The sequence below is a fragment of the Corvus moneduloides genome, chromosome 1 (assembly GCF_009650955.1).
Source record: "Corvus moneduloides isolate bCorMon1 chromosome 1, bCorMon1.pri, whole genome shotgun sequence".
NCBI classification, from domain to species: domain Eukaryota; kingdom Metazoa; phylum Chordata; class Aves; order Passeriformes; family Corvidae; genus Corvus; species Corvus moneduloides.
In genome coordinates this window covers 34,824,615-34,839,955 of record NC_045476.1, presented here as the reverse complement: position 1 = coordinate 34,839,955, position 15,341 = coordinate 34,824,615, and the positions used below count along the sequence as shown (strand labels likewise).

Genomic DNA, 15,341 nt, shown 5'->3' with positions numbered 1-15,341 from the left:
TGCTACTCTCTTCTGTTCCATGGTCCTTGAACTTGATCACAGAGAGGTTGTAGAGACAACCCATTACTCCATGGAGAAACAGTCTCTGGTAACTCTGGACCTAGTGAAAGTCCGTAAGACTGTCAAGCCTTTGCCATGGTCACTTCGTGTACTTACTGTCCTTAGCAGCTCATGCCAACACATGGTTAGGTTACTCTGACTTCTTGGTTCTCAGCCATTTTTCTGACATCATGACTCCAGATGTATTTCTGCAAGGTGATCCTGCCGCTCAGTGCTCCTCACTGTCAAGGTTTCTGTTCCACCTCTTGGAGGTGACAGAAATGGGTCAGAACAATCAAACCACAGTGCACAAACAAAAGATATGCTTCTTTGAAACTCTGTATTTCCTTCTGAAAGCCATCTGAAGGCAACAGAGTTCTGTTCCTGGCGATCAGTGTCTAAAGACAGGAGGGCTAGAAAAAAAATCTTTGCGCAAGAAATAGGTCCTCCTGCCTAATTTTAAAATCCATCAGGAACAATGAGCTAAAGGAAGATCATAAATGCAAATACATTTTGTGAATATTTATTTATTGTCCCTGAGATGACATTTGCTTAACAGTTTGTGCCTTGTGAAGAGAGAGAACAGACTAAGTCTAAGGAGACAGTGACTTTAAAAACTGCCATTAGTTTCCTACTGTGTTTCTGTCACATAAAAATGTAAAACATTAGTGTGCTGGTAAGAGAGAAGGGTTGAGGGAAACACACATTAATATATATGATTGCTAATTTTGTGATCTCACTGGTCTTAACACGGGAGGCAATACTAACAACAGTTACTTGTTTTTAAAATACCTGAAAATCATTAGAAATTATTTTTAAGTTTTTCACATTTCACAAATTCTTCTTCATCACCAGTTAAAACTGTCTCCAGCTTTTACTTTTCCACCTTATAGTTAAGACTCACTCAATAGTGGTTTTCTTTCCAGGATGGGGCATTTTACAGACATTTAAATTATTAAAACACAATGGGAGAGTAATCCCAGAACTGGTTTCATGTGTTTTGTCCTTTTATCTTTCTGGCATATAGCTACGCTCCCTCTCCTGATCATGCATTCAGAGAAGGCAGTAGTGACTCTCTCTAATACTGTAGAGAAACATGTAAGATAAAAAGCAGAAAATCATCTAGACACCTTCCTCTTTTTCCCTGTACCTTGTTGGTTTTCACACAGATGTTACTTAGTAATGGCTCCCTAGCTGCCATTAACTCTCCTTTAACCAGCAAGTCCCTAATTAGATGCCAAATTTTTATCTAGCATTAACCCATCTCTGTTGCTATTTAATTTTTCAAGGAGATCTCTGGTCCTCTATAGGCCCACAGGATTCCTAGACAACTTCTGCAGCCATTCAAAATGAAACTGAGATACTTTATAATTCCATTATGAAATGGCAGTTTGGATGATCAGTAATGATCCCAAATCCCTGAATCTATTCTGAAGGACTTTTAATTTTTCCTAATCAAAAGCAGATATTGATAAGGTAGTACTTCACGTGATACAACAATGCTCATATAAAAGAAACAACTAATCCTAGGAAAACAAGGTTGCTGTAGTTACCAGGATCTAAGACAACATTTTCCAGTTTACATTCAAATCCAACTTCACTGAAGCCTCTCTTATCCAGTAGCTTGAAAACTTAAAACTACAGTGCTTCATACAATGAATAGCAAAATAAAGACTTCTATCATGTTCAAGGCAGGAAAACCCATCCCCTGATTGCTGTATTCTCAAGCAGAATTAAACAAGGTCTGCTGATGTTACAGTCACCATTGTGCACAATCTTTTTTAGCATATCTGCAGGGCTTTAGAATATACAGCACAGGCACGACTGCTCTTTTCACTCACAGTCTCTTTCCCCACAATGGGGCCATGATTCTGTACTTCTATCAACTGTGCCATCTATGCAATTTGAGAGAGTTCAGTACAGGGAACCAAATCAAAGTGCAAAATGAAAGGACTTTCTTTTCAGAGTCAAGAACAAGTGATCATGGATGTAATCAAAATGCAAATGCATGGAGTTAAATCTCTGAAAATGCAGTTGTGATTGCTTAAACACCTTATTGATTTACTTAGCCTTTATAGCCTTTAGGCTTAGCCTTTGTCCTGAATTTGAAATGATTCTCTGGTAACACTACAGTTGCTTTGAACTATTTGTGTTGGCTGTTTCACTTGCTCCATGATGGGGAAGAAGACTCTGCACTGTGGCAGCAACTAGCCAGAGTGACACTGGAAATGACGACCTTGCACAAGGCATTGGCAAGTCTTTCAATGCTAGGTGATGGTGCAAGAGAATATAAATAATTGACCTCTATCATACTTAAACTGTTGACTCATAGGGAAAGCAGGGAAGATGAGAAGCTTTGGTGACAAGCTTTGCAGTTCTGAGCAGCTTTGAACTGCTAAATGTTGCAGGGGATTTGCAGGGGCTTTCTGAGCAGTGTAATGATGCAAAACTAACTGGAACCATTTGTAGATTTTTAATTGATGCATTACTATGAGTGACATCAGTTCTAATTGGGCATTAGGTCGTATTTTCTAATGGAAACATAAAACACTGGAAACATAAAAGAAGCATTCCCCCTTTGATCCACATTGGTATGGTTAAAATTTAGTCTGTAATTCTACTTAGTTTATGCTTCCACTGTTGCCCTGCTGCCCCTGGAGGAATTTGTCCCAAGAGCTTGTACTTAGATATCTGCATCTGTTAGAAACAAATCAAAATTAATATCCTGCTTCTGAATCCTGAAATGCTCTGGCCCAAATCAGTTTCTATACTTTTGCCTTGGAAAAGGAGATTTAGAGTATCATGAGCCATTCCATTTGCAACACAGTCAGGATTTAATGATATTTCAGCTGATGCTTCTGAGTCCTCACCATTTCTCTGCTGATCTCAAAAGGTTCCTGCTATTCTCAGAGCATCATTTGTGCAGCACAGAGTCTGCATCTGTCCTGTGCCACCAGCTCAGCCACAAGCCCAGACTTGGTCCAGAGCCAGGTGCGGCCCCCATTTTTATACAACAGAACAAAGAGTATTCTGAGAAATGAGAAGGAGCTATGGAGGCAATATTAGCCTTTCATACTTTGCAGTAAACAACAAGCAAAGGACTGTCTAGCTGCCAGAATGTTGCTATTTACAAATAAGTAAATGACTGTTTGTCATTAACACCAATTTATAATGTTATAAACAAAGACAACTCTTTTGGAAAGTCAGTGTGTATTGGCTCTTCTTTTTCTGGGCTTCTCCCTATCTTGCTCAGAGAGGCCTTGAACAGAAGACAAAGTTGTGATGTTTGATTAGTTAGATCTTTTCTTTGAAAGCCACTTCCAGCACCAAAATCAGGCTCACAATCATGCAGAGCTAGGAAATGGTGAAGCACTGTTTCATATAAATAAGCCATGTGAAATCCTGCTGGGATTTGCCAAATCTGGTTTCACTGAACTCAAGGAAAAAGTTATGATTCCCAGCAGTAGAAAACATGATGTACTTTAAGCAGATGCCTCACTACTGCTTTTGAGCACAGCTCCCTGGACAGCTTTTCTCCCTGGGATTCCCCAGAAGAGCTCACAACTGTCATTCGCCCTTGTTAACCCTTCCATGAAAAAAAGAGTGGGGAGAGAAGACAATACTTACAGAATTGGACGAGACTGGAAATCTTCCTGGTTCATTCTTTCAGACTGGCGTATTTTCAGTATTTCTGTGTAACTGAGATTCTGAAGTTTGCTCTTGAATTGATCCAGAGAGCTAGGCTTGGTAGTGAGTGCTCTCATTATCTGTTCTTTCACTACCTGCATTACCTGCAGGTGACAAGGAAAGAAAAAGAAGCTGTGTTAACACTTTCTGTGTTTTTGTTTCAAACTTATTTTGGGTCACACTAAGGTTTCTAGGTATAGAAGATGGTATATGTGGTCTCTGGACAACTTTTTAGCAACATAACCAGAAAATAAGCCAACTTGTGACACGGCATCAGAGACTACATCGAAAGCTCATCTGCTCTGTGACAAAACTGGGGCTTTTTTGAGGGTGGTGGGGAGCTGCTAACTGGCCCATTGCTTCCTTTTATTCCTTACACCCAGAGGCAACGGGCACACCCTGGAACACAGGAGGTTCCTGCTAAACACCAAGAAACAGTTTTTCACTGTGAGGGTGACCAAGCACTTGCACAGGTTGCCCAGGGAGGTGATGGATTCTCCATCCTTGGAGATACTCAGAAACTGTCTGGACATGGTCCTAGGCAACTGGCTCTGTGTGGCCCTGCTTGAGGGAAGGCTGACCAGATGACTTCCAGGGGTTCCTTCCAACCTCAACCACTCTGAGATTCCGTGAGAGCCTTACGCTGCAGGCACGTTATGGCCATACACAGTGAAGGAAAGAGAACTCTCTAACAGAGACCATTAGTCAGGGGAAAGAGATCACTTTGCCAAGGATATTACAGGATTGCTTTTGAATAAATGCCATAAACAATGCAAACCAAAAAATGAGAATGAAGGATGGCTAGGCAACAGCCATCTATTCTGCATAATAATTATTTTTTCAGGAGAAAACTGCTGAGACACAGTTAACTAAGGAGAATTGCTTGGATCTAGTTCAGATAAATACATATGAGAGATTACTCTCTCTCTCTCTCCATAATCCTAGACTCATTTTCTTGTTGATGGTGAAAGTCACATACTTAGAAATATTTATCTGATGTTGTGCTTAAATGGGCTGAAAGAACAATTTATCATACTTAGAAAGGTCCATCTCACCCAAATGCCAGAGGTAAAATCCAGCAGGAAATGGTAGCAGCCCCCGGTATCAAAATGGTAATGCCAGAAAGCAACAGTTACACAAACAGAGGGCAAAGCTTTTTCTGTGCTGTTAATTTTCCTGTATTCTTTCATCTTCAATACATGTCTTAAAACAGAAACCCAGCCCCTCAAAGGTTCCCTAATAATTCCAAAGCCTCCTCTTTTCATATAAATATTAAATTGTTTCACATGGTTGCCTTAGTCTTCTAACTCATTGCCTGTACTGTGTTCTATTTTTGCTTCCTGAGACGTTAACTTCTTTCTCAGATGTGATCTAAGCACTCATTTTAGCTGTGTTCAGCAGGTGAAACTAAGCAACTAAAGAACTGAAGAATAACTTAACTGGTCTACCAGTGAGAATTAGCTACTTCCATATTGAAACATGAACTCCTGAATGGCACCTGACTGCTTAGAGGAATTAACACCTCCTTGCCTGCATTCACAGTGCACTCAACTAGTCCACACCAGTCCAATCATGAAACGTGCTGCCACACCACAGAAATGACAAACCACCGCAAAATCCAAACACCCTGAATGCTGATGGATCATGCCCAACAAGGTAAGTGGCATAATCCTACTGATTTCACTGGGTCTTGGTTTAACAACTAAAAGGGCTTAGGAAATGTAATGAAGGATATGTTCACAAAGGAAACATCCTCAAAGGAATAGCAGGAAAGAGTGAAACAGATAATTCCAGTGCCAAGTTGGATGTTTAAAAATTTGTTCTGACTTCCTCTTTCTACCTTCTTGACAATGACTACCTATCACTGCTAATTAATTTTAATCCCTATGTTATATATTTATATATTATTCATTAGGACTAATTATTATTAATTACCAGGAATGGAGAAGAGGGGGGAAACTGCAAACTCACCCACTGAAAATGTATTCAGCTATTGGTACCACCTAACACTACTGCTTGGGCTCCCAGTGAACTGGGCGTTTACCCCTGACATTGAGCTGCTGGCATCACTTCTGTATTCTCAGGCCTGCTGAGAAGTTGTGCCAGACTACTTTGTTAATGTAGTTTTACAGGCAGCCTGCAGCCATCATTCCTGCAGTATCATGCAGAAGCAGCATGCAAAACCAGGCAGCTTAGCTGAAACACACAATTCTCACAGCTGCTCATGGGATCAGACATCCTGCCCGTTAGAAAGCAACAAATTACTGCAATTTTGAACAGCCAAGCATAGTATAACTGCTAAACTAACCATGTAACAACCATCACTACCATATCACCTTGATTTTTCAACACTAAATCAGATTTGCAAGTAAATATTGCGCTGCAATTACTTATGCCTGCATGTAATTTTGGTTTCATGAGCTCATTCCAATATCTATACAGATCTGATTTTTTGTTGCTTACATATAGATTTAGTTTCCTAAATTCAGGCACTCACAATAGGGAAGCTGTCTCTTATGAGCACTTTCTCTCATAAAACAAATGGACAAACAAATTAATAAATACTGTACTTTAGGGAGTTGCATGCATGAGGATCTTTCCAGTCTGATCTCTAAACCATCCACACAGTGATGAGCAGTGCTCATTTTTGGCTAAAATCTGCAAAGGAGGTTCAAATTCAGTAGATTTGGAGCACTGTCACTTATGCTTATTTGCTACACCCTTGACTCCCTTCTCTGTAATTCATTTTTTGGGTTAACATGCAAACAATTCCTCTTCTTTGCTGTTGTGGGGAAGGTCACTCACAGGGTATTATCAAAGAGCCCCTTGGTCTAGAGGCTGCCCTTGTCCCCGAGAGAGAAGGCAGGAAGCAAATGCCCCAGGGCCAGCACATGAGGCGATGATCACTGGCCTTGTAATGTTTATAGCCAACACTATTAACTAGCTGGCCCAAAGTGTCAAAGCTGCTGATTGCAGTAAGTCTCCTGAGCATTTGGGAATCACTGCCAAGGACTTCTAATCTGTTCAATTTTCAAAGCTCTGTTGCCAGCCTTTGATTACTGCTCTCTGAGAGACAGCAACAACCTTTCCTCCTCATGTATCTGACCTTACAATGAAATTAAAGATATTCTCCACTCAATGTGATTGTACATAAACACTGTAGACAGTTGTTTTAATTACATTATGCTTTGCTACTCTTACTGAGAAATGAGTGTTTCAGAGGACACATTTGCTTTAAATCATGTGCTTTTTATCTAACGACCTCTTGTATGGGTAAGAGAATCCAAGTTCTACGTTGCACCTAAGACAGGTAAATTCACTGAAGACATGAAGAGAAAGACAGTGGGAAAAAATCAACAATTTTTTTAAAATTAAACACATAGGACCTTATTCCCCAGATTTTGTATCCATTTAACGTATTCCAATAGCGAGTATCCTGCCATTACGTGTTTTTCATTAAGCTGTTATAGTCTAGTTTGTTGCGTGTTTTGCTTATTTGACCTCACCTTTGTCATATCATATTCTAACTACTTTGACTTTCCAACATTACCCCCTCTCTTCTCTCTCTTGCCATGACAGCTTTTGCCTGTGCAAATACAGTCCCTTCTTTCTGGATGGAGGAGAGGTCTGAACTTGGGCTCTACAACTAGGGGTCAAAATAAAAAGAGTGAGAAATTGTTAATACCAAAAAGAGGGATTTATCAGGGCCAAACCCTACAGCAAGCTTCTCACTGACCTTGTTTTTGCAGCTTGCTTGCAGCTACAGAAAGCACAATCCTCTCTACTCACCCCATACTGAAGCAAAGTTTGCTCTTGGTACTGACTAGAGAAACCAGGCAACCCTCTCAGACACCTACCACTAGCCTGCAGGATTCTGGAAATATAAGTCTGAGCCTTCCACTCACCAGATCTGTTCCTTCTACAAACTCACAGCATCAATCTTTTCAGAAACCTACCCCAGAACAGCCTGAAGGCCTGGATGTTCACAACAACCCATCTGGGGTGTTACCCAAGGGGCAGTGGCTTGGCACTGAAAAGGATATGTTTAGATTAGGTATGAGGAAGAAATTCTTACTGTGAGAGCAACAAGTTGCCCAGAGAGGCTGTGGATACCCCATCTCCAGAAGTGTTCAAGGCCAGGCTGGATGGGGCTTTGAGTAACCTGGTTTAGTAGCAAGTGTCCCTGTCCATAGTGGTAGAGCTGGAACTAGATGATCTTTAAGGTCCCAAATCATGCTATGATTGTCTGATTTGTGAAGCACCAGACAGGAGATGAACCCTCCTCACAATGTCCCCACAATACCAACGTTGCACTTGGATAAGCACACCCTTTGATGTGCAATGACAGCAGCAAGAACACATCTGGATGCCATCACTGAAGCCTCCAAGTTGTACCTCTTGTATCTTAGGGCACATGTTGCACTGACTGCTACTTGGATGGGTGACTTGGGGGGTTGGGTGTGTCAGTGTGTTATGCTGGCCGACTTTTACTAATCTTGACAGTTCACCTTTCTTCTGAACAGACAAGACTTAGGTATAAACAACCCACATTACAATGATGTGCTTAGTTCAGTGCTTTCCTAATTTGGCTCAACATTATCAAGTGCTGCAAGGTGTGATTCCCCTACCTCACTGCAGCATACGTTAAAAGAGAAGCCACTGAGCTGCCCTTCATCCAGAGACTCCTCTCTACAACCAGACTTGAAGAACCTGAGATGTGAGAAGTTTTAAGCCCTCGTTCAGTAGCTTTTTCATGTGACCATTTAAAAATCATCCAGCCAACAAACAGAGAACTGGAGGAAAGACATCTCTTTGCAAACTGGTTTTTAAAAATTCATACCTAGCTTCCTTCCTATCTAAATGTTCCTGAAAAGAAATACCTTGGTTTATATAGATTAAAGAATGCAGGAGGAAACATCATTTGGTGATTGAGATCCAGCTTGATCATTTCAGTGTCACAAAGAAATTTCCTTCAGTTAAATCCACAAGGCAGGCGAAAACAAGGCTGTAGAATGAAACAGCCAAATAATTCTTAATGAACAGTGCTTACTGACAAAGGAGGCTGTAAAGAAAATTTAATTCTGAAAGGAAAGGAAATGACTTCCGTTTACAAGCAACCTGTCAACTCCTTTAATGAAAACTTTACATGTTTAATGTGTGCACCAGGTAATTTGAGACTTTTTTTTAGACTGTTCCAAAGGATAAATTGTTATAACTAGACCAATGGTTATGTTTTCAGAGTACTCAGAAGAGTAATCCTGAGAGGCTTCAAGGTCCTTGGAAGATAATTTAATGGTGATTCCCCCAACCCCCCACCCCAATCTCCACATATTGCAGTCTGTGAATTCACTACACTAGTCTCTCAGTCACAGCCTGTACCAAACATTCACTCCACATTACTTTAGAATATTAATCTAAACATGCCCTCCTACACAAGCAAATTTAAACTCAGTGCTGGCACAATCTAACCATTGACAAGAGACTCCAAAATTCCAGACCATTACTTCTATTACAGTCTGTGTACTCTGGAATTACAAAAACCCCCCAGTTTTCAATCTTCTTAGCTATTCCAGAACACAAGGACAGTTACTGTAGCCAGCAATAAAGAGGCAACTCTAAGCCGTCTGGATGTACGTAGCCACAGGAATAATTAAGTTGATTCATTTTCAGGAAGCAGGATGAGAAAGCAGCTGTCAGAGGATTTAGCAGATACAAGCTCTGATACATTTTATCTCTTCATTTTTCTGCAGAATTTAAAACCCATTGCAAAAAAGTTTGTGTTGCTGCAGTTTTGGCTTGCTTTTCTTTCTTTCTTTCCTTCTTTCTTGTGATTATAATTTTCTAGTATGAACCAAGATATTTTTCAGTCTGCAGAAAAGAGGCTTGAAACAATGCAATGGTTTTGATCAAGCTGTGCAGTCTGTTTCCATGCAGGATCAGTATCAGCATCCAGTTCAGCAGTGACTATCATTTTGCAGAACAAACGAGCACACCTAGCAGATGTGACGATGGTGCTGAGAGATAGGAGATGTGACAGCAGTTCCACACAAGGTGTTTAAAAGGTCTATAGCAGGTGTCAGCAAACCTGGTGCTGTAGCAATACATCAATGCAAAATCTTGTTCAGAGCCTCAGGACCCAAAAAATTGCCTGCCCTCTAGTGAGGAAAAGAGGGAAGAGAACCTGAAGAGCCTGACCTTGCACTGGATTCCAAGATACAGAAGGTCAAGCTTAAGCAAAGAAAGAAAAGGCTGAAGATTAAGTGATCACAATTGTTTTACATTTCAGAGAACTTGATTTTTCTGCTTTTTATTTTCCCTTGACTAATGAATCTCAGGTGTGGGAAAACAGACTGAAACCACACAATTCCTGGGAACTGATGGGTTGAGACTACTCTTAATCCAAGACTATGGAAGAGGAGATTGAGAATTCATTACATTCTTGTACGAAAGATAGAATAAGAGCACCAGGGTCATGAGCACGAGACTGGTGAGCACCATGAAAGAGAGTGTGAATGGGAGGCTGAGAAAAAACAAGGAAGGGGTCTGAGGAGTGCCTCCATCTGAAGAAGCTGATGTAAAAATGTTCAGTTCCCTGCAAGAGATTCCCAGCTTATTGTGCTATTGCATGGGAGCAATTATGTTCAGAGGAAATGGACCACTTATTGCTGAACTCTGTAATATTACATCCCTGGACTACTCCACCTCTACAGGGAGAGTCTGTGGCCACAGCCTGACTTGGCACTTTCCAAAAGCTCCCAGAATTCTGTTAGCTGTGCTGGTTATTTTTCCCTGGGATACACAGATCCTGATGGAGAACCACTGGATACCCAGGGAGGCCTCCAGTTCTCTTTTAACATTACTATTTATTTTCTCAGTTATACCCATTAACAGTGGCAGAGGCTTTGGCTGGGAGCAAAAAGCATCTTGAACTTAATTGAGAAAAAGACAAAGAGCGGTCACAAAATTCCACTGAAGGGTAATATGGCTAAAGGAATGGGCAACAAGATGATTTTTACAAGGAATGGGAACAGACTGGATTACACAAAGGTAAAAGAAAGCAATCTAGTAGGAAGGGTGTTATAAATATGGAAAAGTGACCAGAGCAGGAACCAAGGTTCCAGGGGGGAGCATCAGCATGAGGAGGAAGGCATCTGGAGGATGGCCCACAAAAAAATAAATAAAAATGGGGACAAGTCTAAAGAAGAAAGAAAGAGGCTAGATGTTGTATTTCAACAGAAAAGGAAGGCTAAAGGAAAAGAAGAAATGAGATTTTATTAGAAGTTCAGTTAAAAGGAAACAGGAAAAGAGAGGGTAAAATATGGGGGAAATTATGTATTTCTAAAATTATGGCTCAGGAAGCAGCTGACTGAAAGGAAATCTTCCTTAAGGACTGGCCTGAGGAAGTTAAGGCTAAAATTAATAGTAACAGAAAGGGAACAGCAGTCCTTTACAAACTTGAAATTCGAGTGGGTTTAGAATCATCATCAAAATACATGCAAACACTCTCCATAATGTCTTCATTTTGATAAAACACAATGGGGAAGAAGCTCACTGTCTTCTTGCAGGACTAAAACCAGATGCCACCCACAAATGCAAGGGTTCCATTCAAAACAGTGCTAATCTAAACACACAGGTCAAATATCATTTGCTTGGGTAATATTGGGCTGAAACAGGAATAACTGATAGACAGGAAACCTCTCCTTCGCATTAAATATTTGCAGAAAACTATTTGCATCAGAAATAAGGAATAATATTCTTTTCCTCCTTGTGCTTTGTGCCTTGAGGTAGACAAAACAAGAAGTGCTGTGTGACAATGTTTCCACCCCAGTAAAATGATGTGTAAAGTTAATATGACAGTTTTTGTAAACTTTCTTGTTAGTTAATTGAAGTCTTAGGTCAGACAATATTACATCATTTCCCCCAATGTCTGACAACCTCCTTTGGCAAAATAAAACATGCACAAAATCATTTGTGGGTGGCATTTAATCCAGGGCTTTTCACAGACAAAATGTACTGATCTTCTCAAACAAAATGTTAAGTGAGGGGAGGGGGGAAATGAGGAGATACTTGTATCCTTAGTCATATACCCACGTAACAATTAACATGTCAAATAACACGCTTGTAAATTTTAACAGAAAACAATATGAGAGTAACCCATGATTAGGGACACACATTTGGGTGCTGCTTCCCTTAATTACATTAAATGGCATATACTAAATGAAAATTAATGTAATACATTGGCAAACTCCTGGTTCTACAGGAGGAAAGCTAGGACAAGATTCTAATAGCTAGCTTTTTCCCCCTAGGAAAACAAAAATCAAAGAACTCAAGTTCTAGATATTAATGATGAATTTAAAAAGACTCTTTAAATGGGTAGAAAACCAGGAAAAGTGGCAGAGTAGACTTTTGTTTTTAAAAAAGCCAAACAGAAGGGTCTGGAGTCATTACACAGTACATCTGATAAGTGGATAAAACCCTAAAAACCAACACTTTGCATTACAGCTTCCTACCTTCCTATTTCCTTTATCTGAGACAAAACCAAATAAAGGTGTGACCAGCTGCATTGCTGAAAAGATCTCCAGGCTCTTTCACCAGCTGAAACCACAGTGTTGAGGTCCATCCTGTCCGAGGTATGAATGGCCACATGGAATTGCACGTGGTACAAGAAGCCTACCACTGTCCCTGCTTGTGTTGTCCCTCTCCTTGTCTCCAGGGTCCCTCTGGCCTAATTCCTAAATGGAAGGGGAGCCAGTGCACCAGGTACATGTCCCTTTAATACCAAGAGAAATGGACTTCCTTAGCCATCTAAGTGACCAACAAATACAGCAGCTAGCACAAAGCACCAGGCAATATAGGTGCAGCTTCTCTACCTTTCAACTTCATACCTCTCCTCCTTGCTAACCTTTTCCCAGACCAGACAGACCTGGAAAACCCATCTAGGGTGTCCACGAATTCCACTTGTTTTCGGTAGCAAATTCAGCAAAATTTCCCCATGTACATTTTTCACAGAGAAGGACATTTGCCTGTGAAAAATGTTCAACAATTAAACACTTTATATGGAAAAGCTCTGCAATTTTGCCAGGCTGTGCTAATACTTATGTATTGCTTATGTAATACTTGCTGTTCCTTCAGCAAGCCCAAAAGTTAGCTCACCATTCAAACAGTAAAATTTCTTATTTAGTTAGAAGTACCCCCTCACATTTATTCTGATACTCACATGAACAAAGAAAAAGAAAATTATAAATAGAAGCTGGAAGCTTCAGCTATTGCTTTCTGGACATGACCTAAGTGACTTTCACCATTTAATTGCTACCTTTTTATTCTCTTTATTGTTTGTTTATTTGCTTATATTTTGGGCATTTTGTTAGAAAAGTGAAAATTCCAAAGTTTCTACCTAACAAAAGCATGAATGACTGAAAATGTGGTTTTGGATTCAGTTCTTTGAATTAGAGAGCTAAATCACATATTTAGGCTTTTCTGATAAATGCATAAACCCAGTGTTTTGTATGCTCACGTTGGACTATTTAATTCAGTCCCGTTATTTGCATGCCCTTAGAGTTAAGGTAAATGGTTAAGCTGAGCATCTAGAAATTATGAAAAAGTAATTTGTTCAGATGTGCCATGCCTCTGAACGAGCCTACATGTTATTTTCCATCCTAATTTATAGCAAAAGTAAGCTGTAATAATTTTTAGGCAAAGTCTTGTTTTCATATTCATGTCCCTGAAGAAAAGTGAGCTTAAAAACATGCCTACAGAACACCAATTTTTTAGCACATATCATATTAATAACTGTTTCAAGTGATAATTGCATTGTTATCAGAGATTCCAGTCTGTGCCACAATAATAAAAATAGCTGCATGAAATAGCTGAATGATTCACAAAAATACACAAAGCAATGAAGAGGTTAAACCCATTGCAACTTGTGAGATGCCAGCTATAAATACTATTCTGTAAATCTGCTGCTCACAAATTACTGACTTGACAGATCATAATAAGTGCTGTCAGGACTATTACAAACCAAGATCTGCTTGGAACTGCCACACATACACAAAATGTGTATGTCCAAGAGAAAGGAAAAAAAGACGTTTTCATTGCCATTTTAAAATGTTCTAGAATGACTGAGTAATATCTTTGGAAAATTCTGCATTTTTGCTGTCTAGTCCAATGAGATTTTTGCCTCAGGTATTTATATCATTACTGTGCTGGTCATATACATAAGAACAACGCACATTATTTTCCCCCCTGAGTTGTGGCACATAACCAAGAATATAAGGAATTCAACCAGGCTATTCTTAGAAGAAGAAAAGGCACAGATGACTTGTTTTGCTATACCTCATTTTAAGAACTGCAGTGAAATGGTTTATGGCTTCAGAAATCTGTATTTTTCATTGCTGCAAAGGAACAATCTTTTCTCCCCGCAGATCAAAGGGAAGCTTTTTTGGGATCTACATGCAGTACTGGAAAATAAACTACTCCCCAGGACAGTGAGCACTGATTTATATGACACCTAATACTAACACCAACAATTCAAAAGCATTCAGTCACCTCACCGTGATTACAAAACCGATCTGCTAGCCAGGGAAGTTGGGAATGGAACAACTACTTAGGTTACCCAACGCTCTGGGAACATGATAGACTTCCACAAGCACAGGGAAGGCCATCCACAGTTAGATGAAATCTTAACTAAAGACACATTAGTAACCATCAGGACTGGTCCCATTGCTCCATCCCCTTCACTACATGCATAGGAGGCATCTGAAAAAAATCACACTTTTTTTCCCCTCCAGTGAATACTATGTCAATACCATATTCTCAGTTAATTTTTTTCCTCCTTTTTGTTTCACTCATATTAAATCAGAGCCAAAGGAATTTTTCTCACAAAAGGATTAAAACAAGATTGGCTTCAAGTTTACTTCCCACTATCGATTTGAAACTATCAATGGCATACACAGAAACACACACGTCTCCAGAAACACATCGATCCTGCCTAGGAGGCTAAATAATGTCTTAAAATAGTGCTATTTCTAGTAACCAACTAGTGAGTTATGGGTGGATAAAGGCTTACAATCTTCCACTAATGAAAGATCCTTTCTCTGATAACTTGAATGCTATCACTGCACTTTTTTCCACACTGTCACAAATCACTGCACTTCTTTCCATATTGCCATTAATCCACATTTCTAATCAGCCAGCAGATTCCTTCTTTTCTACAACTCTATAATTATTTACTTTAAGTTTTTAGGCAGGAGATAAATTCAGAAATAAAAGCAAGATATTTGTTTTCCTTTGAAAGATTAGATTTGGATTCTGTACACTCCAGACTGCAGAAGTCACAAAAAAAAAAAAAAAAAAGACACCACACGCATTTTGCAATTTCCCTAATGTCTCATATGTGACTACACAAAGGATTTGTTTGGTAAATTTGCTCAAGTCTAGAAAGAAGCCAAATGGGAGATGTCATGGTCCAGGGGAACAGACATGGTGTGTCCAGACCCTTGTTTCTCATGGTGGTAACAGGGAGTCTAAAAGTGAGGTTACAGATACAAGGAGGTTAATCCCCCTCTGGATTCTTTGGCTCTGTTTGTAATTAGAGTGCAGAACAGCATGTGAGGCAA

General features: G+C 39.8%; 1 protein-coding gene across 5 annotated transcripts in view; it reads right to left on the bottom strand.

Moving 5' to 3' along the window:
* ELMO1 (engulfment and cell motility 1) overlaps positions 1-15,341 on the bottom strand; it is a 305,632-nt gene that overhangs the window by 25,509 nt on the left and 264,782 nt on the right. For all 5 annotated transcript variants that reach the window (XM_032105001.1, XM_032104994.1, XM_032105017.1 and 2 more), the window contains one exon: positions 3,667-3,830. In XM_032105001.1, the coding sequence (XP_031960892.1) occupies positions 3,667-3,830 (164 nt within the window). The remainder of the gene's footprint in view (positions 1-3,666; positions 3,831-15,341) is intronic.